At 43.1% G+C, this 25,550-nt stretch overlaps 1 protein-coding gene across 3 annotated transcripts in view; it reads left to right on the top strand.

The window, feature by feature from the left end:
- FGFR2 (fibroblast growth factor receptor 2) overlaps positions 1-25,550 on the top strand; it is an 85,642-nt gene that overhangs the window by 21,813 nt on the left and 38,279 nt on the right. For all 3 annotated transcript variants that reach the window (XM_056352140.1, XM_056352141.1, XM_056352139.1), the window contains 2 exons: positions 4,697-4,866; positions 11,974-12,097. In XM_056352140.1, the coding sequence (XP_056208115.1) occupies positions 4,697-4,866; positions 11,974-12,097 (294 nt within the window). The remainder of the gene's footprint in view (positions 1-4,696; positions 4,867-11,973; positions 12,098-25,550) is intronic.

The raw sequence follows: 25,550 nt of genomic DNA, 5'->3' as shown, positions 1-25,550 counted from the left end.
ATTGGCCTGGTTATGCCTTTACTGATGGAAACAAAAGGCCATAGTCTTCAAAGGTTGTTGCTTTTTGATGAAACAATTCTGATAAAGTCCAGCTGTCCTGGCATGTTAATTATGATGTGATGAGGCAGGAAATGGCTGTAGTGCCTTCCACAGGAAACTGAACCTTGGCATTCCCATTCCTGCATATTTAAAACTAAAGCAAACCTTTTAGAGCTGTTTTATTTATGATGCTGAGTATTCTTTTAAGCTTTTTTGATTTTCTTTGCCTGGGTTACAAATATATTTTTCGGAGGCCAAGGTTTTCAAACACAGGCAGAGAGGCTGTTGAGGGAATTGAGTGTCCTTTTCGAGGCTGCCCAGAAAATACAACTGCTCTTGGAGCCGGCGAAGGCTGTACGTGGCTCAGTAGCCATGAGGAGCAACTCGTCCTCGGGAGAGGCGGGCACTCGTGTGTACACATGTGCGTTTGACCATTTGCCCTGTGTGTATTTTTAAGTAAAAGGCATGCATAGCAGATTTCACTCTGCGTTTGGTGTCCTTTTAGCTTGACAGATATTTTAACTGTCTGAAAAAACACTGTGGTAGATTTGTTCCAGACTGCATCCTGAATAGCTTTTTATTACTTCCAGCTTTTGTTGAAGGGATTAGTGCTTGTGGGGAAGGTGCAGGATTGGTTCCACTGCAAAATAGTCTTCTCTCTCGACAAAATGGCTTTGTTGGCAATTCAGTTTTCCCCTTTGTTGCCTTAAAGAGCTGCCGTAGCTTGGTTCTGGAGGGTCGCCTCCAAGGATGTTGATCTGGGACTTCATTTTACAAAGCTGCAGGCTGATCGCCATCAGTTCCTAGTGACAGCGCTGGGGAAAACAGTGTTGGTACTTGTTGCCTCATCCTCATCATGATTTTGGGAGGTAGCCCTAACTTAAGGGGTTTCTATAATCCTGATTTAGTGCTGGTAAGGCAACAGCTGTTGTGATGGTTGTGCTGAGGTCCACCAACAGTAATTTATTCTGGAGACCCCTGGGTACCCCTGAAGATACTGCTATTCTGCCCAGAATTCTAGTCAGGCGACTGGAAGCTTTATGACTTTTTTTCCTTATCACCCTTTAAACAATTTTGTCTGGGCCAAGCAATGGTAAATTGGCACCAAGAACAAATAAGTATCTAAATGTAATCCACATGCTGTTCTTTTCATGCCTTGAAGAATTTCAGAAAGGATGAAACAAGGTTCAAATTCATCAAATCCTGTAGAGTGGAAACCCACTCAAGGGAGCAGCAAAAATTGGATGTTGCCTAGAAGTGTTTTTTAATTAAAGGTCAAATACAATAGTACTGAAAACCATGGAGGGGTTTGATGTGGTCATTTCAGGTGCATTATTGCCTGCTGAACGTGCTTGTCAGGCAGGCTTGGAGTTGACTACTTTTGTATTTCTTTGTGTCAGATAAGTTGAAATAAAAATTGAGGAGTCCTGAAGTGGTCCCCAGGGCTGCCTAATTTCAATTTCACATACAGGAGATTTGCCTGATTAGATGTAATGTATTTGCAGTGGAGTGCAGTGTGGGTCAGCAGGATATTTTCTTCACTAATGAGAGCTCTAAAAGCAGTCAGGAATTCCCACCCATTCCCCTGCTGCTCGTTACTTCTATGTGCCGGAGTCTGCCCTGTTGTTGCTGTGAACTTTTCACAGCGGTGCTACCTACTTCCACCTGTCCTGTTAGCAAAGTTGGGATGGGATAGACGCCGTCTGTAGAAGTTGTCGGCGCTTGGTGGTCTATACTCGTTAACTACGTTCATTATTGGTTTTAGTGAATCTGGATGTTTTTCCTCTCAAGACAAATAGAAGCAGTCAAAGGTGCTTTTAGGTGTTGATGATTTAATCTATAAAGAGAAATGCTGTATGTTAATCGGATCAGTTGCTGTATGAAAGCACAAAATGAGGGTGAGTGTTACGGTTTCTGGATGTTGCTGCCTTTTTTTCTTTTCCCTTAAACATACTGAGGAGCTGCCAATGTATGTTATTACTACCTAGTGAAAAATGGTAGGATGTCTTGAAGCGTTTTCAGACAGTGTTTTCAACATGTGACGTCCGCATGTTTTCCTCCAAGCTCCCCTGTAATTCAGGAGCATTGCAGGTTACGCGGAGGGTTGTGTGAGGGGAAGCTTTCCGAGCAGAGTCCTTTTTCCCAGCCTGGGGAGTTTCCATTCCCCCTCTCCCTGTGGCACAGAACTGAGCTGCTTCTCTTTGTTCCTGCCTGCATCCTCCTGGCCTCTTCTCTGCTCCCACCTCTTCTGTAGAGCAAAGTTTTAGCTCCCTGGGTGTTTATGTATACGAGTCTTAATTGGATCACTTCTCTTCCAGGAGCAGAGTTTTTTAAAGGGTGAGGATTGATGGAAAGGAGGGTTATACGCAGGAAAACCAGAGGGTGAGCTGCACTGTAATGCAGTAGGAACCTGGCCGCAGGAACTAGCCTTGTTTGGGGCACTGTTGATGGTTCGATCTTGACCAGTTCCAATGCCCTGGTCACGGGCTGCACCCTGATGGGAGCTTCTCCAGAGCTGGGTCCATCCAGCTTGTGCTCTGCAGAGCAGCATCGCCATGGGCAAGCTGCGGAGCCTGTGGTTCGGAGGTTGTGCGTGCCAGTGACTGCATGCAAGCTTTTTATGTTCCGTAGGTGTGAGAAGGTGCGTGCAGTGGATGTGATGAGAAGTGACCATGCTGGCTGGTCACAGTGTTGCTGGGTCAGCATTGTCCATTTGGGGCCAAATTTAGGCACTCCGCTCTGTCTGAGATACCAGTGTGGCTGGTTCGGATGGTCGATTGGCTTTGCCCTGCCACAGTTTACTTTGACTTTGTGGCAATTGTGGGTAGGGCCCACCAGCGGCCACCTTACGTTGCCTTGTGGAAGATGTTTAGGGGTCCAGAGAAAATATCCTTTCAATACATCAGTACCAACATGGAATGCCATCTTTGCCTGGGATACTTGTAATTTGGTCGTTGGATGTAGTAGTTAATTCCTTTGGTTGGCTTTGTTTAAAGTCTTCTGTTGTTTTAACGTGATCTGGTTTTAGCAAATAATGTTACAGCGATTTTTCCTTCCATCCTTAATTCACTTTAGTCTGTGTAACAATTTCTTAGTGTTGCAGTTAAATTTTCAATAGTTACCTGATTTTCTATTTTGATTACATGCACAAATTTGCTTTGCTTTTCTGCTTCATTAATTTTAACACTAATTGCCACTTCGGGCAAAAAAAAAAAACCCAACCCACTTATCGTTCTTAGCATCATTATATGACTGACTTTTAGAATGTTTTCTTTATACTGAGAGAGACATTGTTAAAGGAGTTATTCCTGTATTTTCTATCCAGCTGTATTTTTATTTAGGGAGGGGGGTAGCAGGATTTCTGAGTTTGCACTGATTGTAAGAACTGCTATAAATATTTGCGGAACGGAAGACTTTGTTTATAGTGGAGTGTTAGGCTGCTAATGAAGGAAATGAAACAGGGCAGAGAGAAATAGAGTTATTTTTCTGGACCCCTCTAGTCCTAAAAATTCCACACTAATCTGATTTGCTTCAGGAAAACTCCATTGTAAAAGAAATTAATGTTTCCTACTATTAAGCAGATCTTGAATCTTTAACTTTTTTAAACTGTTATGGTGAGACAACTGAAGCGATGCCATGAAGATACTGTGCGATGTAGCCAAAGCGACACATGGATCCAGAGCGTGGGATAACCTTGGATATGGATCTATCTATCCAACTGTACTTGTTGGAGGGTAAAACCAGATGGGCAGTTGTATGTTTTGTTCTGCTGTGTATGCTGTACTGGTATGTGACAAACGCTTGAGAACCTGGATGAGAGAAGGGTTTTCCATGCGCTCCTCCTGCTCCTTGTGTGGGCCAGGGCATGGCAAGGGGTGAGCAAGAGCCAGGAGAACCTTGCCAGGAGACAGTGCAAGTGGTGACTCGGTAAATATGGGCTGAGGGAGACGCTCTCATTTTTTGCCACGGTGTTGGATGTCACTGAGCATTTAGGCTTCGGTGGGCTTATGAGGCTGGGAAATCCCGGCGGAATGATAAATGCTATCGCTGAGTTTTGCTGATCCATATTTACTCATTTGATTTCTTCCTCTTTGGTTAAGATTTCAGAAATATATTCCATTTATAAATGTATTCTAGTGTGTTTTGCGACAGTAACAGCACAGTTCACCCTGTCACTGTACGCTGAAAGCTTTAGCGTGCTGCCGGGTAGGTATGTTTGGTCTCCTCCTTCTCATAAATGAGGAAGGGTTAAGTCTGATGCTTCCAACAGGTCTTCCAACTTGGTCTGTCTGGCTGCACAGCTGAGGTCCAAGAATTCCGAGTTTGCTGCGCACTCACAGTAACTCAACTTGAGGTCAAAGGCATCTGATCATTTGAGTCTGCTGAAAACTCGGTCCCTCTGTCTTACTTGACATACACAAAACAAAGGATATCTGTGGTTAATTATTGGAATTTTGTCATAAATTATGTACTCAAAGCTGCAGACTGAGCTGTTTGCAAAATTCTGGTCAACACTTGCAACATGTGATTTCCAGTCGTGTACTCTTTCTGAACCACACTTAAAATGAATGTGTGCAGTGCTTTGTCTGTGGAAGGGGCTGGAAAGAGAGCTCAGTTTCCGAGTACTGATATTTCTGGATGTATCCCTTCAAAACAGGGGCGCCTTATTGGACACATACGGACAAAATGGAGAAAAGGCTACATGCGGTGCCAGCGGCGAACACTGTCAAGTTTCGTTGTCCAGCGATGGGAAACCCAACACCGACGATGCGATGGCTGAAAAATGGGAAAGAGTTTAAACAAGAGCATCGTATTGGTGGATATAAGGTAAGATCTCATGATGTGATTTTGCAATTTCAGTTCTTGACCGAGGCTGTAAAAAAAAAAAAAAAGAACAAAAACAAACCAAAAAAACCCCAACTTGCTGAAGTCAACAGAAAATCTTTTAACGGCCTTGGATGAAACACAGAAGCAAAAAAAAATAAATAAAATTGTTTTCTTCTGGGGGAAGGGTAGATGTTTACTTACTGAGCACTAATTCTATATTTATTTTTTTTTTCTCAAATTCAAGCTTGTATCATAGCAGAGCAGCTAAGGATTATTTATAGAGACTTATTTGGAGAAGTAAAGACTGACTTTGCGAAGCAGAGTAAGATTATTTTGCTCTATTCATTTTCAGCTGCGTTGTTCGAAGCATGACCATCCGCTGGCGATTGTAGGCAGTTCAGTAAAGGAAGGTTTGGAAGTCAAAAGTTACTATTTTCTGTAGAGTTTATGACCTGTGAAACTGAAATGGGAAGCAGAATTTGAGGGAGAGTAACAGCAATTACTTACAAGGGTTTGTTTGAATTTTAAACAGCTTCAGATTAGATGTTTCATTTGAAATCGGTGGTTACTGATTAAGAGAGAGTTTTAGGGAGGCCAGCTAGCTCTGTGGGTTAGTGCGTGGACCTTTAACCTCCTGGTATCTGCCTAGGTCAGGTCAGAAGTCAGGATTCGGTCATCTTATCCTGCTCTTCGCAGGGAATGGGGCTGCGTGACTTTGATGGCAAATTGCTGTTCCAGCCCTACCCGCGCCATCCTGCCCACACTTCTGAGTTACCTTAACGTCTTCTGCAGACCTCACGTATGCAACACTTCAGCAGCTTTGCTCCCAAAACGAGAAGTTTCCGAGTTAGTCACCTTGTGTCACGGTTGTAAACCCCAGCCTAGAACTTCTGCTGAGGAGCTCAGAGCAATTTGTAATGGTAATTAAGACAGAAATAAGCATTAAGCTCAAGACGAGTCCTGGGGGCTGCCTCCCCCGGTACTGCGCTGCTGCCTTACCCCCGCAATCACAGTATTTTCGGGGTGCCACGTTTTGCAATGCCCTGATGGAGCCAGGGCGTATATTGCTTCGTTGTGCTGTTGACTCAAATCCTGCTTGGTACGTTTTCCAGTGCAGAGGAGGACAGCCCATAGCCGCCTTTCCTCTCTAGCTAGATTTACTGTAGAAAGTGTCAATTTTTCCAGCATTTGTGTTAGCAGAGAGCGAAGCCCAGAAAATCTCCCTGCATGAACGCTAATTATCTAAGTAGACTTTTCCATCTATGTTTGCTTACCCCATAAATTACTCTTGCTTATGAGTGTACACCTGGCAACACCTTCTGCCTTTCATAACGCTATGGAGTGTTAACGAATTGGCTACAATTCAGCGATTTTCACCTTTTTCTCAGTGCTTTTTTAAAAACCAAAAAAGCGCCAATTAAAGAAAAAAAAAAAAAAAACCGCAACAAACTAATCCTGTCTTGGAAAATAATAGTAACCGTTTAGGTACTAACTGGGACATTATTTGAACACTTTACATCTCATGAAGGGGAAACGTAGATATCGCTCTTGAAAACTGTGAAGGAAAATGTGTGTCTTGCAAGGCGGGATGGAGATACCTGATCTCTGGTTTGGGAGGGTGACCTTTGGTGGGCTAAGTCAGCCCACGCAGAGCTCCGTGCTGCCACTGCTAGCCTGTGTTAGGGATCTGGGTGAGCTCATTTAGACTTGTGCCCATTAAGTGGCACAAATTAAATTTTTGTTCATGTGTGTTAAACGTATACGACTTCCTAGGTATGTATGTACTCTGGGAAGAAACCACAGATGCATATTTCCGAAGCCAGCTTCAGTGTGAACTGAACTATATACCTATAATTCTAAATCATAACTTCTTACATCTCTTCAAAGGAAAAAAAGGTGGGGAGACAGCTGTGGATTTTGGACTTGCTCGTTGCTCAGAAATCCATCAAACTTTAAATGATCTGGTAGCATTTACTTGTCATTGTCATTCTGCTTACCAGATCTACCTCTATTCTAGATTCTGTCGGTGTTTTGAATAACCATCTTTTTAAGATGGAAGCTTGTTTTCTAGTGAAAGGGTGTTACAGAATGAGACCTCCAAAGCTTCTGGAGGCTGTGCCCTCTTCTTGTTAGAGAGGCAGGATGAGGTCACTGTGGTCTTATTCAAAATTATTCCGGAATAAAGAGAGAACTGTATTTTCTTGATGTCTCTACACTGACAAACTTGTAATGAAGGAATCTGCAGAAAGGATTGAGCCTTTCCATGCTGGTCTGTGTTCAGGCACATATCACAGCAACTCGTGATAATTATTGTACGCCAGCTTGTCTTCAGTCTTGCCATTGCTATATATAAAGCATTTCTGCTGGAGAGCTGCATGTTCGTAATACTTTGAGCAACTAGAATAGCTGGAACCAAACTTGGCCATACCTGCCAGTCAACAGTTGATGTAACACCATCCATCCCTTTCGGAAGAGGCAATCATCCCTTGAAGACTTTAAGAACAAAGTAAAAGAAAGGAAAATGGGAAGCTTTCCAGTCACCTTCCAGCCACCTCTCTCCTGCTGTCTTGAGCTAAGAAATCTCTTCTTTGTGTTCCCTTTATCGCAATCAGATAGTGACCTGTAGCACTTTGTCCCTCTGACTGGGGAATGCCTTGAGTCAATTTGCACTCAGGCAGGCTAGCCGAAGGGTGTACGTGCTGGCCAAGATAGCTTCCAAAGTGAAATTCTTCCACTGTGACTAATTCTGGGTGGTGAATTTAAAAATTGAACCTTTTACGATTTTTCAAGATATACCCAGACTTCCTACAGCAAAGAGAAAGGGATCAGTTGTTGAATGTCTAAATCCTTTTTAGTCTTTTAATTTTTTTTTTCTCTGCCTCTAAAGTGGTGATAGCTCTTGCTTCTGCTTTAAAGATATTTTATACTTTCTTTGAGTGAATAATCTGAATCCTTTATGAGAGACCACAGGAGCCTTTACTTTTCTGTACGCCACCCAGAAAGCAAATGTACTTCTATCAGTTGTTACTGTTTAACAGGTGTGTGTTTTCTCGTGCTCGTTTTGATAAGCTTCATCAGTACAGTCGTCTTGTATACATTTAAATTCAACCAGGTAAATGCGGAGTAAAGAAAGAGTTCTGATGCTATAGGAACTGTAAAAGCCTATGGCTTTTGCATGGATGTTCTGCACTTGTTCTCTCTACCTGAGCACTACCACTATATGGCTGAACTGTGCTAATTTTGTGGGGAATCATATTTTGGTTTCTGATCTTTCTTTCAAGATTGAAATTTTTAAATTGACCCTCTTTTATAATTTTTGTTTGCCAAGTGACAACTTTTCATGACGTAACTGTTCACTGAAGACATCTGTCCACAATTTTTTTTATGATACTCCAAAAGCAACACGTTTCATAGAAACATTCCTTGCCCTTTCCTAGATTTCTGACCAGTATTTCTTGGCATTTTGATTCCAGTGTAGTTTTCCCATCTCCAAGCTAAATCTTAAGGGTACAGTTGTATGCATTTGATATTGATAATTTAGTTTAAAGATTGAATTGTTTAGAGAGACTGTTTGGAGGAATTGGTTAAAAAATTGGTGGACAAGATTTGTCAAAAAAAAAGCATCTCTGTAATTTGCTAGAAGCGTCCATAATTGGTCAGAAGAAAACACTTTGAGATTATATTTATTATCTCAATCCTTTTGCAGATAAAGCACCGTTTTTGGGTATGAAGCACAGATAAAACATGAATATAGGTATTGCAAAGCTATAAAAAAAAGAAAAAGAGGTCAAAAGCAGTTATTAAACTGCGGCGGCAATGTATCTGAAGGGTTAAGCTGTGATTTGGGATACTTGGAATGTGGTTGTTCCCTGAATTTCCCTATGTCAAGAAAAGGCAATGACAAATGGGAAAGGCTGCCCTGAAGACCAGGTGACGGAGTGCGTGGAACTGTGTGGGTATGCTCCAGGATTTTTAAAGAACTCAGTATGAATTAGGGCTTCAGGGAATAAAATAGTAGTAATAACAGGGTGGTAGCTGGCAAGGGGCTAGTCAGGTTGGAGAACTGGAAAGGTCTCCTGCAACTGATGGATGTCTGGCTGCGGACACTTGTCCAGAAAGGACCCCGTGTGCCTGGTGAGGATGCTCCCACTTTCAGTGCCTTGTTGCTGCCCTCATGTTTTTTTCCTAGTGGATTAGTTCACGTGAGCTTCCTAATATGTTCTGTCTGCCAGACTAACTCAAGTCATCTACTTAAACAGCTTAAATATGGACCCAGTTGGTATCACCCAGGGAAACTTAGTAGGGAATATTTGGAGAGCTGTAGCACTGGTGTCTTCAGTTAGAAGGACCCTAGTGAGCAACCGGGAGGCGGCTAATGGCTTTAACCTGCATTACCAAAGACTCCATCTGTTTGCAACTTGAGTCACAAGGGTGTGTTTTGGTTTTGGGGTTTTTTTTTTGGGTTTGGTTTGCCTTCCCCCCACAACCCCCGAAAAAAACCCCAACAAAGAAATGAGTATCACTGTAGTACATCTGTACACAGAAGGCTGGTGTAAGACCTGTGTAGTGCGGAAGCTCTGCTTTGCACCTCTTTTGAAACTAGTTTTTACATAAAGCGGTATGGTTTTGGTGCTGGTTGTCAGTAACATCACCAGTTTTGCTTCCCAAAGACAGGCTTTATGGGGCTAGGGAGTTACTGAAAAAGACCACGTTAACAAAGCCTGTATGAGCAGGGTGTCGCCAGCTGCATGGCTGTGAGTATGTGGCAGGACCGTCACGTGTCCAAGAATGAAAAGTTGGATCTGGGAGCTTTCAGCAGGAGGAGATGCTGTCATCCCCATCAAAGGGGAGTTTTTCTGGGCTTCGCAATGCTGCGCTTGTAACCAGAAAGAGTAAGTCATCAAGCTGAATCTAGTTGAATCCAGATCCATGACATAAATCTGGTTGTGTGACAACGTGTCATAAATGCTTTGGGCCTCTACAGCAGTTATTTAGCTTAAACTGAAGAGGCTTAAGCTGTTTTATTATAAAGATATTATCTCTTCTCATTGGAGTTACAAGAAGGGAAAGAGCACAAATAGTTTTTAATATTGCTATCCAGTATATCTACTTGTGGCTCAAAGTTAGTTATGTTTTCTTATTGAATGTGAAATAATTTCTTGTGTTTTCCTATCAAATTAATGAATTACAGGTTGTTACCCATTTTTATTTTGTTTTAACTTTTGTCGAACCATGATCTGTTCTTCCTGTTTTGCAGTCAAATTGGTTAAAAACACTTGCTCTGATTCTGAGAAGTGTGATGTAACTTGCAATGGCAAAAAGATCAGGTCACTTTGACCAAGTCTCCCTCAAAATAGCTCATAAGTAAAATATGCAAAATATGTAGCTGTTGTGTTTGTTGTTTACCAATAGTTTATGACAGTAATTCTTCCTGACCCAAACATTGGCTTTCAAGGTTGCTTAGCAGAATAACGAGACAATACAATAACACTGATAAACAATTTCTAGCTTTATAAACTTATTTCTTAGCTCTTTGTAGTGTGGGGGAAAAAAAAAATCAATATGTAGTTTTGTTGTATACCATCGAGAGTGGGGGCTGGGGAGAGGAGCTGTAAGTTTGGAGTGGAGATTTTGAGGTCGTGTCACACGTTTCTGTGACCTTGGGTTAGCATCCATGCCCTTCACCTGCTGCTGGAGTCTTGTCCACATTTCCTTTGTTTTTCAAAGTCCACGTGGCCAGTCATTAGCTCATGTTACTAGCCCCAAACTGGACAATACTAGTAATATCAACGAGCTAATGACTAGCTGGGGGGCCTAGGAAAGCCAGGAGCCCCTTGCAGAGAGGACTCTTCTTCCAGGCTTTGAACCGAAGGCGTTTTTACCTGCAGCGAGTGTGAGGGCTAAGCTCTGGGCACCGGGGACGTGGCCCCGCACAGTCTTTTCCTGCTGGATAAGGACCTGCACAACAGCCAGACATGAAGCAGGATTTCAGACCTATAGTTGTAATGATGTTTTAAGAACGTATAGTTCCTGGAAGTGTCACTGAATGGTCCATAAATTTTTCTGGTGTACTGCACTGAATTACTACTTTCCATTTGGCTGATTAAAATGACTGTACCAGATTGTATTTTATTCCATTTGCTAAAAAACGTACTTCACAATTGAAAAGTTGTACATTACAGCTCCATAATGTTAAGAGTTTTGAGTGCTTTGTCAAAAATGTGATGTTAAAACAAGGGATTAGCGGATAGCCAGCAAAAGGTCATTTTGAGAGCCAGCTTATGATGCAGGAAATATATATGTGTACCGGATGATTCTGTATCCTTTCAGTATTGGGCTGGATCCTATTTTCTGTGAGGTGAATGCCAACACTCCTTTCGAGTTCAAATGGGAACAGAATCAGCACCTTTAATACATTCTGTCTGAGAAGAATTATATGAAATAAATGTATGCCCTTATTCTCCGTTGCCATGAGGATTTTCTTCAGACACTTTTCATAAGGCAGCACCTTCATTTCTTTTTTGTGGTACCCCAGAGCCTCAGGAGGTGGTGCCCACTCTGTGTGTCTGTGGGAGGGATCCCAAACATTGCTCTTCTGTACTTTGTTTCTCCAATACAGGGGCTCTGTAGTTGAGCTGTTAGAGAAAGACAAAGACGTAGATGTTAGGGGATCATATCCATCCCATATTGCTGGTGGGCAGTTAATAGTATCAGATGATTGTTTGGAGACAGATGGGAAATATCCTGAGGGTGTGAATTCGCTTTAGAGTGGATTGACAGGTAAAGCCTGGTAAGGCAACTGCTGCTAATTGGTGACATCTTCGTAAGCCTGGTAGAACTGAGTGTGCACAGACGTCCACAGCGCTCGGATCGGGGATGAGGTACATTTCCAGCAGAATGCACAAAAGCTTTCACTGCTGCAGCCGTCCTGCACCAGATCAGGCACAAATAAAGTATTTCGGTATCCAGAACTGTCAAATGAGCACAGAAGAGGCTTTTAAACATGGATTACGAGTGGTTAACTCTTCAGGAAACAGTTCTTTTGGAGGGGGAGAGGGTGAAACTGTGCTGACGAAGTTCCCAGCCTGTCTGGTTTCAACCCACCAGGTCCGCAACCAGCACTGGAGTCTCATCATGGAGAGCGTGGTCCCGTCTGACAAAGGAAATTATACGTGCATCGTGGAAAATCAGTACGGATCCATCAATCACACGTACCATCTCGATGTTGTTGGTAAGTAAAACTGTCACGTGTAGGACAATGCTTTTAATTAATGACTCTGTTAAAACATTTAGAACTAAGCTGGTACATTTTGCGTTGGTTTTAAGATGATTTCACAGTATATTTCCGTTACGTTTTCACTACGTAACCAATTGCTACATACCTTTAGATACTCATCTGTGTCGCTCGCGTCTGTAGGACTGATCTATACCCGTGCCTTGTCAAAGGTGTAATATCCACGTGTGCAAGTGAATTCTTGTTGCTGTGATACACCCACAAGCTTACCATGACAACCAAATAATAAATACTGATGTAATTTTAATCATTAGTATTACAATTTAATTATTACTTGTACAATTGTACTAACATAAATTTTAATAACTGCAGTTATGAAAACTGTCAAGTGATCCTTTAGACTGCAGCTATTATAGCTGAAATGATTTTTTTTTTTTTATGTGAAAAGCTAGATATTGACTTCGGTGAAGCTAGTGCAGATCTGGAGCTTTCGCAGCAGTGTAACCGACATCCAGCCACAGCCTGTTGTGTGGGCTCTGAGCAGCCCCTGAAACACAGGACAAAAATTCTGAAGAAGTGTTTTACCTGAGGACAAATTGTAAAAAGCTGTGTGAATTCGTAGTGGTAGCAAAGCCGTGAGATTCAGCAGGGCTATTAAGCACAAGCTTAATAATGTTAACTTAATAATACCAAAATCCTGTTGACTTTAATAAGGCTTACACATATTTATGTAAGTGCTTAGCTAAATTAGGGCTTGAAACCTCAGGAGCCAGGTCTGTTCACCCCTACTCTTGCTGATTAGCCTGGGTGGGTGTGAGCAGTTTTATTGACTCTGAAGGCATTGCTGTCCAAAAGTAATCGCTTTGGCTGTTATAATAGGACCTGCTGGTAGTACCTTGGGGGATCTGAGCTGCAGTTTCTGAACTATGTCGTGAATGCTCTCTCCAGGCTTGTGAGGTGATCTGAAGCTTTGGGGATAAAACTTTCGATCAATCAGTATTGAAAGCAAAAGTGAATTTGATGATCGTAAGCCGTTGCTGGCTGGTGACTGACAGCCCAGCTTATCTTCTGTGGGGAATCTTGCTGTGAGTTTTGGTTTATATGACCAAAATGGTGATGAAATATTCATTTCCCTGTTTCTTAATCGGTGTTTACATGAATAAAAATGCATCCCTTGCATTGTTTTGGATGACCTTTTAAAAGTAGCGTCTTATTTTGTCTGAGACCACCTAAATCTGCGGAAACCCCCAAATCCAAAAGAAATCAACTGCCAGCTTCTCAGGCAGCAAGAAATGAAAACATTCCCCATGAAAATGCCAGCGAGAGCTAGCCTTCATGGAGCAGAAGAGGAAAAGATAATTTTGTGACGGGGCTGCCATCAGACTGAAGCCCTACCACCAGCCCTCAAACATTTCAATCTCCAAAACCAGTCTGTGAACCACCCAACTCACCTATACTTGGTTTTAGGTAGTCAACGCTGAAAGCAGTGAGGATTTTGGTATCGCCCTGGCAATATTTTTGGCGTCCTTGGTAGGGTGAGCTATGGGGATGGTTGAGGTGAACCGAGTGACTGGCAAAGCCATTGTTGTTTGAACACTTTTTTTAAACAAAGTTTGTGGAGGATGCAGCAGCAGCAGCTGCCAGAGAGGGTAGTGAATTGTGTTCTGCGTGCCTTGGTCCTCTGCTGACCACCTTGCTGGAGGGCATTGGCTGCTCGCATGAACTTGCCAGGGGCGAGGCTCAACTTAAAGCCTGGCCCAAGGAGTATATAAGGGGATGATAACTTAAAGCCTGGCCCAAGGAGTATATAAGGGGATGATGAGTTGTGGGATTTTTTTGAGGGTTTTTTGTTTGTTTGTTTGGGTTTTTTTTTCTCCCTAATTCTTTGGGAATCGTATATTGATTCAAGTTTAGTTTTCCTTTGTAGATTGACTTAAGTTTTGCTTAAAACTTTCTTTTAGTGGGCTACATGGGAGGAAAAAGGCACTTCTGCAATATTGGGAGTTTTCCTTGCTGAAATGAAACTGGTTAAAAATTCCCCTTCCCTTTTCTGTCCCCTGCTCCTTTTCCTCGTTACCGCTGCAGTCCCAGTCTGGCATGTTTCACGTTGACCATAAATTTCTTCACCCATTTTTTCTAGAAAATGTGTTCATGGATGATGTGGTCACTTGAGCAAATATTTGTCAGAAGCCCTCTCACCTCCTCTCCCCCTGTGAGCCTTTTGAATGTCTTACATTGAGGAATATTATGCAGAAGTTTATTTTTCCTGGCAGTAAATTACAGTGACCTGCATGAATGAATGGAATGGTAATAAGGATTATGTCATTTATTTAAATGTCTATTCCTCTCCTTTAGAGAGGCAGAAAAGTAAATAATGAGATTTTTCAAAAGCAACTAGTGATTCGGGGTGCCAGGTACCCTGCTGATGGCACCCAAAGGAGCCCTGATTTTCCCTGGGCAAATATTCAGCATTTTCTGATGCTCAGGTCCTGAGAGATATGAAACCAAAAGTCCAAAAGTGACATTTGCAAGTCACAACCTGCGTTTTGGAGTTCTGCTCAATCATTTTACTTTCTTTTTGCATTTAATTTGATGAGTTCAGGGGTGCAATTGTTAGTTTACTTTGAAAACATGTGTATGGGAATGCAAACCCTGAGATACCTGTGCTGGATTTAGTGTGAGTCTCTCAAGAAATACTGCATTGGGCCTTTAACCTGAAAGAGGGATTGATGCTAGAGAGGTCAGCCATTTCTGTGATGCTGAAAGCTTGTAATAATTGTTGAGGTTGGGCATAAAATTGCTGAAGCAGTAAATCAAGGCTGGCCAGAAGGGGAAACTCCGACACCTTTTATAGTTAAGACAGTTACACAGAAGTTAGTTTTGTGCTTTTTTTTTTTTTTTTTTTTTTTTCTATTTTCACATGAATTTTTGGTTCCCACAGGGTTATGGAGAGTTACGGATCTTTATTTAGAGGCAGTTGTATATGTAGACTGCATCTTACAAACTTCAGGTTGTAATTTTAGGTCAAGTTCTGTGTGGAAAACTGTCAGTTGAAAGCCTCTGAAATTACTTTTCCTATATGGTTTAACTGGTTCCAGAGCTGATTAAGTGTAAGTAATAGCAAATGGTATTAAACATGGTAACGTATTACACTAACATGAGCATCTGACTATATGGTGTAATGTAGAGAACCCTCTGATTATGTCACAGATTTGGGAGGTATCCCAGCAAAAATTGTGCCAAATAATGACACAATGCTAGTTAGGAATATCCAGTATTACTTGATGCCAATAACCTTCCAGACCTTGAACTCTTTTGACAATTAAAAGCCTGGAGCCAGCAGGGCTGAGTAGTTTTCAGTCAGAATGTAGGTGTGAAGTATTCTCGTTTTTACCTTGTAATTACTTGCAAGAACCCTCTTAAAATAGTCAGCTCAGCTCAGATGGTCTCGTTCAAATTTACAAACCTGGCAAAACTGTTGCACTGAATTTTTTACAATGGGAGTAGAAAATACTGAAGAAAAAAGCAGCAAGTCCTTGGCAGCCTCTCCGTATTGCACAGGATACTCGTGCGCATTGACAGCGCTAGCGGGGAATTGTCTATTCGAGTTGGCCAGGATATTCCTTGTTGGACAAGGTTGTTCTTTAAATGTTAGGGATACCCCAAATCAACTGCCTTTTCCTCTCTCCTCCTCCTCCATTTCAAAACAGGGACTTGAGCAGGCAACGTGCAGTGCTTTGCTGGGGGATATAAATGTGTGAGGTTGCAGCAGCGGCAAATGGTGGTGCTACAAAACCCCATTAGGATCCTGTGAAAGGGAGACGAGTCGATTTTAGCTTTTTATTGGAGGACTACCCAGAGGCTTCAATTAATATTAGATACTTATTGTCTAAGGCAACGTGCCAGCACACAGTAATTGCTTACAACCAAAATGCGGAGAGGCCGGGAGAGGAAAATGTCACTGTCCGTTTTATAGATGAAAAACCGATCTGTGGAGCGATGAAATTTCTTGCCCTGGGTCACACAGGAAGCTTGTGGCAGAGCCAAAAAGTAAAGCTGGTACTTGAATCCTAATCCAGTACCTTAATTAAAAGAATGTTCTTTGCCTTGTACAGTTTAGCCCATCAGCTGGTTGTTGGTTTTTTTTTTTAATATATGCAGCTGAAGTGCCTTTCTATTCTTTTGTATTGAACAGTAGGTCGAAACTTGCATTTTTATAGCAAGCTTACTAATAGACTAGCTCCATTCTCATTAAACATATATAAAGTCATGCAGTCTTAAGGGAGAATGAATGAAAACGATGTGGTTTTCACTTATGAGTTGTATTGTAGTGAATCCGGGTTGTAGGAAGCAACGTGGGAATGCAGCCACTGAGACTTGTATATAATTAGCTCACTCTTGGATTGCAATTATCGCTAGAGTACAATTTCAGCAGCAGTGGCAGTTCTGTTTAAGCATGGAAGTAACTAATTGAATTTATATTTTAATGGCAAAAAAAAAAAGGTTAGTGTTCGAACAGTCCTAGTGCAGGTAGCCATTTCTGTCCTATTTAATGTCATCATCCAGGGAAACAAAAGATGGTTTGGTTTCAGATGAAGTTTGGCACATTATCACATTTACTGGGTTTTATAAGCAGCTGCTATAACACGATGCATCTTCCAAGAATGTATGAGAAGACCCTGCTGTTTATTATAAAAATGAACATAACTTGTCACAAATGTATTTTTTAGAAAAAAACAGCCAGTTTAGCTGTACTTTGACCAGTTTCTAATTTGCCTAATAGCCATGCCTTTGGTCCTCATTACTGAGGAGTGAACTCCAGAGCTGAAAGAGTACCACGCAGTTGTGCCTTAACAGTAATTCATATTTTCATATGAAAACAGTGCGAGAATAACTTATCGTCCAGGAAGCATTTAAAATGACTCTCAATTTAAAGCTTGAGCCCCAGAAATCTCATGTATGAGTGGTTTTACTGACAGGTGTGCAGAAAAACGCTTTTATTCTGAACCCTTGGGGGTTTTAGAAAGCTTTAGGATGAATTTTACTCTTGCTTTTTCCAGCACATTATTAAACAAAAAACTGATTAAAATGGAATCAGTGTTTTGCTATTGGTACATCACTGTTTATATTTCCCTTAGTTTTGAAACAAAGGCAACGTTTTTTCTTCTGCCTAGTCAGTTTTATTTTTGGACTTTCATGTGCTCTCACAGTCTCTAACTGTGAACATGGCACGGACGAGTATTTTTTTTTTTAAAGTCGTGTTTCCATGTTGTCATTCCCAAATTCATAAACACATATGCGTTGTAGTTTTGCTTTTTGGCGAGGCTTGTTTTGTTGAAATAAAGTTCAGAATTTGTTTGACTTAACTATACTACGTTCCTTAATTTCCAAAGAATTGGTTTTAGGATTCAGGTTACATACGAAAAAGGAACTGACACCAACTAAATGCATGCCTTAGACGTTGTACCACTGATGTCTGGCAGGAGTTAAGTGTGTAGGTATTACAACCAAGCCTAAACTTGCATTTCTGGCAGATGTGCCTGTAGTTGTTGACTGGCTCTTTACATGGACAAGCTTTGGCTTGACATCTTCACCCAAGTGCTTGCGGCATGGGACATGATGAGACAGGGGCTGAAAGCATGAAGGAATCCACACTGATGCTTGCCCTCAGGTATTTGGTTAGGCCGAGAGGGAAGAAGATTTTATTTAATGGGCTGATAAGCCTGAGTGCGGACTTTACACCTGGCAGTAGGCTTTTGGCAAGGTGTGTGCGTCTGAGAAGAAATTACGCAAATTGTTTAGTGCTGGAGGCTGTGCGGTTCGCTCCTGAAAACAAAGACCACAGTGTGATGGTTCAGCTAAGGGAAAATGAAAGCTTATGTTCCCCCCCCCCCTTCCCGGCCTTTCTTAATAAGGTAAAAATATTCCAACCCTCTAGTTTTATAGTGTTAAAGCTTCTGATTTCATTGGAGTAGTCTGGCTAAATTACGTTTTATGGACAAATACTAGTGTCATTACTTCATCTGCTGGGTGAACAGTGAATTTGTCATGTTTGGAATGCTTCCTGCAGAGTCTGCTGGGGGAGGACTGGTCTCCCTGTCCCACTTTCTGTCTTATTACAGCCCCAAGGCAGGTATTTCTCTTTTCTTTTGATGAATGATGAACAGGATATTGTTTCAGCTCTGTTATTATCATTTTTAATCATGCCTTCTAATTTGTGCAGTATCCTACTCGTGGAAATGCAAGTAGGAATTTGCGGGAGTTGTCTGAAGATGCTAACAAGACTGTTGCCTTGTTAAATGTGCGATTGGCATGTGTCAAAAGCCATGTCTGTGCCTAGTAAGAGGGGCCTTCTGACCTGATTGAGTCTATTCTAACAGTGTTGTTACTGAAAAAAATGGCAGCGTAATTGGTAGTAAATTGGTAGTTATGTCCTCTTAAAAAAAAAAGCTTTTCTTTTTTTTTCTTATCATAAATATAGAAAAGTCATAAATGAACTGTGACACAGACTGGATGCGCGGGTCAGATTAAAGGCAAACGCAAGGTTATTAATCATGTCTGCCTTATTAATGAGGGGTTTGCACCTACGTGTCATCACGTTGTCCCTGAGCATGGGAGGAAATGCAGAGGTGGGACAACCCTGTGGCTGCAAAGGGATAGCTGCTCATTGCAGGAGAGATGGATCCTAACTGAGACCACCACACTGGTGGTTTTGGGGATGAAACTAAGGTTAAAAGAGATGTAGTGGAGGTAGAAGTGGATGGAGGTGGCACTTAGCATAGGCATCAGGGGTTGTGCGTAACTGCAATGAGCTGAGGTTGGCAGGAGACAGGACTGGGAAGATGCAAGAGTGAAAGGGTGTGGGGAGTCTTTCCAGAGGATTGCAATGCAGGGGAGAAAAAAACCCTTGAGGGATGGCATCAGGGTGAGATAGGTAAGAGGGTGAGTGATCTGGAAGTACTGAAGTGTGGAAAAATCAGTAAAATACGGAATTTTGTCGCTATTAAAAAAAAAGTTTGTACTTACAAACCTTCATGTTGGTATCCTGTCCTCTCGGTGCTCTATGAACCACTATGTGACTTGAAATCCAGAGGTGGCTGTGTTTTACAGGTTCTCAGGATTTTAAGTCATTAGGTCATTTTTGGATTACTGCTGTTCCCATGGTGTAGCTTCAGTAGCAGTTGTTCCATTTAAACATACAAAGATGCATTAAAAATCGTAGTTTGATAAGCACTTTTGAATATTGAACTGCTCTGTAAACATCAAATATTAAGATTATTTTTTTCAAGCTGTTCTTCGAAAGGTTGCCTGATTACGTTGAAATTTTTGACTGTTCATGAAAGAAAACCAATGGTACTGTCAGAACTTGAGCTGAGGGAAGAACTCAACAGGGCAGTGGCTTTGTTGGAGTAAAGTTAGTCTTTACCATTTTTGAAAATGCTTGTGAAAGTAAAAATTTGTATATACGTTTAGGGATTCTTGGTCACTGTCGCAAATTAGTTGGTCAAAACAGTTGCTGTTAAGTAGTTCATGTATTCTGCATATACAAGTGAATATACGTGCATTGGTTAGCGTTTGCACCTGCAGCCTTGTTTCTGCTGTTAGGTTGGATTATACTCATTACTGAGCAACATAATTTCATTTCAGCAGTTGGCTTTGGATGTACGTTCCTTTGCTGGAGTGTTTGTTGAAACCCACCTATGTCTACACCTGAATGAATAGTCCAACAAATGACTTCCCCCCCCCCACCCCCCCCCGCCTTCGGTGACATTTTCTCAGAAAGCAGGGTACTGGCACCTGCTGCTCAGGTGATGGTCCTCCCGGCTTTGTAGGAAGCTGGCTGTTTGGAGGGTGCACTGAAAGGCAGGAAAATGTAGATGCAGAAGCGTCGTGGTTTAACCCCGGCTAGCAACTAAGCACCACACAGCCGCTCACATACTCTCCTTGTGTCAGGATGGGGAAGAGAACTGGAAGGGTAAAAACCTCAGGGGTTGAGAAACAGTTGCTCACCACCAACCGACCGATACCCAGCCAGTTCCTGAGCAGTAGGCCCTGGCCAGCTTTCCCCCAGTTTATATACTGAGCATGACATCGTATGGTGTGGAACATCCCTTTGGCCAGCTCGGGCCAGCTGCCCTGGCTGTGCCCCCTCCCAGCTTCTTGTGCCCCCCAGCCCTCACGCTGGCAGGGCCTGGGAAGCTGAAACATCCTTGGCTTGGTGTAAACATCACCCAGCAACAACCAAACCATCACTGTGTTATTAACATTATTCTCATCCTAAATCCAAAACACGGCACTGCACCAGCTACTAGGAAGAAAATTAACTGTCCCAGCCACAGCCAGGACAAGAAGAGAGGTCCGGAAGTGTAGAAAGTAGCAGAGGAACTTTTTTTGGTTTGGAGTACAAAGTTTGTGTCCAAGCGTGGCCAGCCTAAGTGGTTGCTATGAACGCTGTTGCATCTTGCAAACTTTCTGTGCATTTACCTGAATTACTAGAAATACGACAAATGTGTGTAACCAGGGTCTTTGCAAGAGGAGAACATCTCCCCTCTTGACATGGGACCACATGGTGGTAAACTTCATCACTAGGGAAGGCAAGCCCAATGGCTGCGTGAGGTCCAACATAGATATGTCTTGTCTTGGATGGTCCAGCACAGAGCATTGAAGCTCTGGGCGCTGGAGCTTCTCTCCTGCCCTGGGAGCCTGCACCCGAGGTATGGTCAGTCAGCCGGCTGGTCTAGCGGGGGAGGCAGAGGGCTGGGGAAGGGAGAACACCGTGGTCCTTCTGATCATTTCACACCTGCGTTGCTCAATAGAGCGAGTGTGCTGTGTAAGAAAAGGGGGAGAAGTTTAGGAATATAAGAGGGCTTTTAAAGGTTTACATAATCCTTTCCATTTTACTTTAAAGGCAGAGCTGTTTTTAGGAAAGGAAATTTGGAGGATGAAAAATATGCAGTCGGGTCACAATAACAACAGCAATAATAACTCCCACTGTGTGCTTTATGGCATCACCGGGTGCACTGGTGACTTAAGCTCACTGCAGCTGGGAGAGGACATCATCCCTGTGGGAGAGATGCTGTTTGCCAGGCATACAGTAAACCTTTGGCAGAGCCTACTGGAGAGCCCAGTCCAATGGACCCCAGTGTTGTCTCTGGTTCTTATAAAGCAGCTGAGTGCTGGGAGCTGTGCACAGTACCAAGGATGGTATCTCTGTGTGTAAAAAACGAACGCAGTCTCTGGAAATGGCCAGAACAGTAAATTTTACTATTTCTCTGTGAGAAGTCACAAGTTAGTTTTCATATTTTCTTGCAGCCTTTTTCTTTCAGGGTACACTGAAAAGAATTTCAATGAAATTTCAGCTCCTCGTTGTTCTGATTGGGTCCCGTGTGTTTTCATACTAAAATAAGGCCTCTCCCTGCTTTGTTCAGACACGTATGAAGCTTTTGCTTATGCATGTCCCATGTGAGGGGTACCGCAAGCGAGCTCCAAGATTGCTGTTATACAACTCTTGCTGCTATGACTTTTTCTGCTCCGCGGGGCTGATGAAACACACTCTGTGTCAGCCTGACAATAGGCCTTTGCTTTAAGGATGAACTGGTCTTAAAAACCTGTTAATAATTTCACATTTTAAAACAAGAGCATTCATGTTGCCTGCCGTAGCCCTGGGCTTGCTGGCTGTTCCCGTCTCTTTTAACCCTCTAATGTAAGTGTGATTTGAAAGCACATGTTTTAACTAGTTCTGATTGTGATTTCTCCCCACCCCCCGTTTTCACTGACATCAGTGGGCTTCATATCAAGCCAAATATGTCAGCCTTGCTTCCTTTCTTTCCCCCGGCTTGCTGCCATATGAAAGAGGTGTGCAGATGAACTTGTGCTGTAAAGGTGTTAAGCAAAGATGGATTTTTAGCTCAAATGCACACAGGACAGCAAGCTGAAGCTATGCTGTAGAGCTATCCAAAGAAACAGATGGGATAACATCAGTGGGAGCTTTGCCTGCTGGAGAAACTACTTCAAATTGGAGGTGAAGGTGGTGAAGCCAAGGACAAAGAGTTTGAATGCACCTGATTAGTTTCCGTGAAGATTTTAAAAAGGCACTGCCTTTTACTGGGCTGGCCTTGGTAAGTAGGGTGGCTCAGGTAGGTGAGGCATGGGTGGCACAAGGAAGTTGGATGGGGCGGCATAGCTTTTGCTGTGGGTAGCAGATGGGTCTGCTTCTGGTGTCTGTGTTTAATTTTATGGGAAAATATTCAGTGGCAGCAGGGAATATGTGGAGTCTGGTTCCCTGTGGTCTCGCTGTATGCCAACTGATCTGCAAACCAAAGCAGAGGTGGATGTCTGGGCCCAGTAGTTAGCAATGATGAAGTGTGTGACACAGCAGCAGAAAGAAATGCCTCAAGTTTATATAAAAGGCTTCTAAAGTAAAGGACAAAGGCAATTTAGGAAGTGGTTATGGAGGTTATCTCCTCAGTCCCACCTGCAGGAGCAGATCCCAGCGGTGCTCCAGACCCCAGCCCTCGCCGGGTTCACTTGTGAGGGCCAGGAGCTCCAGCTGCAGCGATACTCCTCTGAGCTCTTGGCCGCTGAGGTGACTTCTTCAAGTAGCCTTGGGCCAATGGGAAATGCTATACATGGAGAGTCCTGCTGTACAGGAACATTGAATAGTGTGAATGTTTCTTGGCTAATGCCTACTGATAAAAGATGCCAAGATTTGTAAGGCGTGATTTCATCAGCACTCATAATGCTGGTCTGATCCATAAGCTATTCTCCCAGTCTGCCTGAAAAGCTCCTGTTCTTTATCCAGGAATCTTGCCAGGGCTGGTGTTTATCTCTTAGTGTTTAGTGACAGTGATCCTTGTAGCCTGAAAACATCTGATTTTGCAGAGTTTGGGAGGAGAGCGTTGTCCCTGACTTGCTGTGGACGCTACCTTGGTGTGTATAGATTACCTGGGGAGCGATGATTTGAGGGGGGTGTATAAATGGAACATGGCAGTTCAGCAGTACTTCTGAATTGTCCATCAACAACATGCAGTGCTTTGCGTTACGCAGAAAGGAAACCAAAGTGGCGTGCAGCTGGTAGAAGCTGCTCAGCTCCTGGCTCACATATATAGAGTGTATATTTACGTTAATTAGTAGAGGCGTTTTGCCTACACCTGCTCAGTTGTTTCTGATCTTTTGCAAGAGCAGCCAGCCCTCAACCTTCCTCCTCTGCACTGTGGAGCAAATGGTGGAGTTTGCGGTGTTTTCCTTCCAGCATTTCATAGAGCGCAGGCCCCCAGAAGCAATTGCTTATTGCTGGAGAAAGGAAGCGAAGGTTTGGCTTGGCCCAAGCGTAGAAGGCTCCCTTGAAGGAGGAAATTCCTGTGGGGACTCTGACATCTGTTTGGTTAGACCCCTCCTATGCCACTCCACCTAGGGGCATGGAGGGCAAGTGTAGTTTCAAATCAGGCCCTTTGTATGAACTTGGATAATGCTGGATTTATGGAGAAATCAGAGTTGCAATTCCTCGTGCCTTGGCTGCTCCTGGATCGCTCCTCAAAAGGGCTCTCTAATTCAGAGAGCAATAATTAATGCAGTCTCTGAGCGCTTGTAAACTGAGGCCAGGTTTGCAGCTCGTGTGGGTGGAATCTTTCATGAAGGACAGTGATCCTTGTGTCTCTCCTTGCAAACTGGTTCCTTTGCTGTCAGCTAGGGCAGGACAGAAACTTGGAAGGTCTTTGCTTGCTGCATGGTGAGGGATTGACAAACATTTAATCTTTCAGTGGTTGATATTTAGCCTGAATGGGTAGTGATGAGGGACTGATATCCTCTGGTTTTCCCAGTGGCTTTGGTAGATGCCCTCACCCAGTGGTAGGTATCCATACCACCAAAAAACATCATCAGAGCCAGCAATAATAGTACCTATGTGTACAGTCTCAACAGGGATGCCAAAAATTGAGCACAGAGTGAATTGCACAGGTAGAGAGAGTTGTTTCCTCAGACTGTGTCTGAAACGGTCGTTCATGCCACTTCTGAGAAGAAATATTTCAGCTTTGAGGTGGTGTGGCGTGCACTGCTCCTGTGGGAGCTGGAGCTATACCTGAGAGGTTTCACCTGCCTGTCAACTCCAGGCGATGGTTAAGTCACCTGAGAAGTTACCGTTATAAACTGCATTTTCTGTTGGAGCAGTTTTGGTAATTCCGTGGGTATAGTTTGGAAGAGGGCACAAGGAGGAGGCTCGGGGTGTCCCAGAGTTGGGTGATGCCACTGGCTTCCCACTCCACGAGGCTTGTCCGTGGGTCAGGTGGATATTCACCTGCCTGTAAAGTATCTGCCGAGGGAATCCCCAGACGTGATGCATTGTTGGGTCGGAGAGGACACACGCAGTTGCTTTGGGGACAGAGCCATGTAGCAATGCGTTCCCCCATCTGTGGTGTGCTCCCAGACCTCGGGGGCCTTGTGGGACCTCCCGTGTTGGGTACACGGCTCAGTGGAAATGGTGGGAGAGTGCTGCGTACCGGGTGAAGAAGAAACACAGGGGAGAAATATTTCAGTCCAAGGGTACGATGAAAAAGCTGTGTTTGATATTATTTATATTTTTTCAAAGGCTTAAGAGTCAGTCTTGCAAGTTTGGGATGCTAAGCCAAAGCCAAGGCAAGAGGCTGTGATTTCAGTCTGGCCTCAAATGCAGTAGCATGCTTTTGAGACCCATAATTTACAGGATAATTAGCGTTTTCCAAAGCAACAGATGTTGCACGATCAGGAGGAAGGTGGTTGGGAATGGGCAATGTTTTCACTGAACGGGGTCCAGACTGCTGCGAAGACGTCCCGAGCATGGAGTCAGGCAAGAAGAAGCAACTGGAGCCGAACGTGCTGTGCTGACCAGGGCAGGTGAAGAAGAGGGCATGGCAGCTCTGTGTTTTTAGTTAAGCAGAGAGACAGCTGGAACTGTTTTAGATTTTATGCAGTGATGATTGCATACACAGAACCTCTACCAGGGGCTATCGACCCTGAATGGTTGCTGGTGCACGGAGAGGCATCATCTGCGGGAGCCCTCTGCGGCTTCACGGTGGCAGCCATCTAGGTGACGCCTTAGGAGTCAGTAGTATTATGAAACTGGTATTAAAGTCTCTGATAAATGTGTCTAATTAAAAATTGTGAAAAAGAACTAGATAATTTTTTTTCTTTGTCACCTCTCCCTCGCCCTGCTTAATCGAGGATCTCTGCCTTGTCCCCAGAACTCATGTTTGGTCTTGCATTTGCTATTCAGCTTTTATTTTTCTTAGCCTGCACTTGAATCGCACATTTGCAAGGAGAGGAAACAAGCACATTCAAAAGGAGAAAATAAGAGTAGTTTTCATTATTTATTTTTTTTCCCAAATGAATCAGATGCCTTATCCAAAGCCCATTGAATTCCATGTGAGTTTTCCCCCTGACTTCAATGGGCTTTGGTTCTGGCTTTTAGCTCCCATGA

The sequence above is a fragment of the Falco biarmicus genome, chromosome 9 (assembly GCF_023638135.1).
Source record: "Falco biarmicus isolate bFalBia1 chromosome 9, bFalBia1.pri, whole genome shotgun sequence".
Taxonomy (NCBI): domain Eukaryota; kingdom Metazoa; phylum Chordata; class Aves; order Falconiformes; family Falconidae; genus Falco; species Falco biarmicus.
Note: the sequence above shows the minus strand (reverse complement) of the source record. Positions and strands in the feature narration are given on the sequence as shown.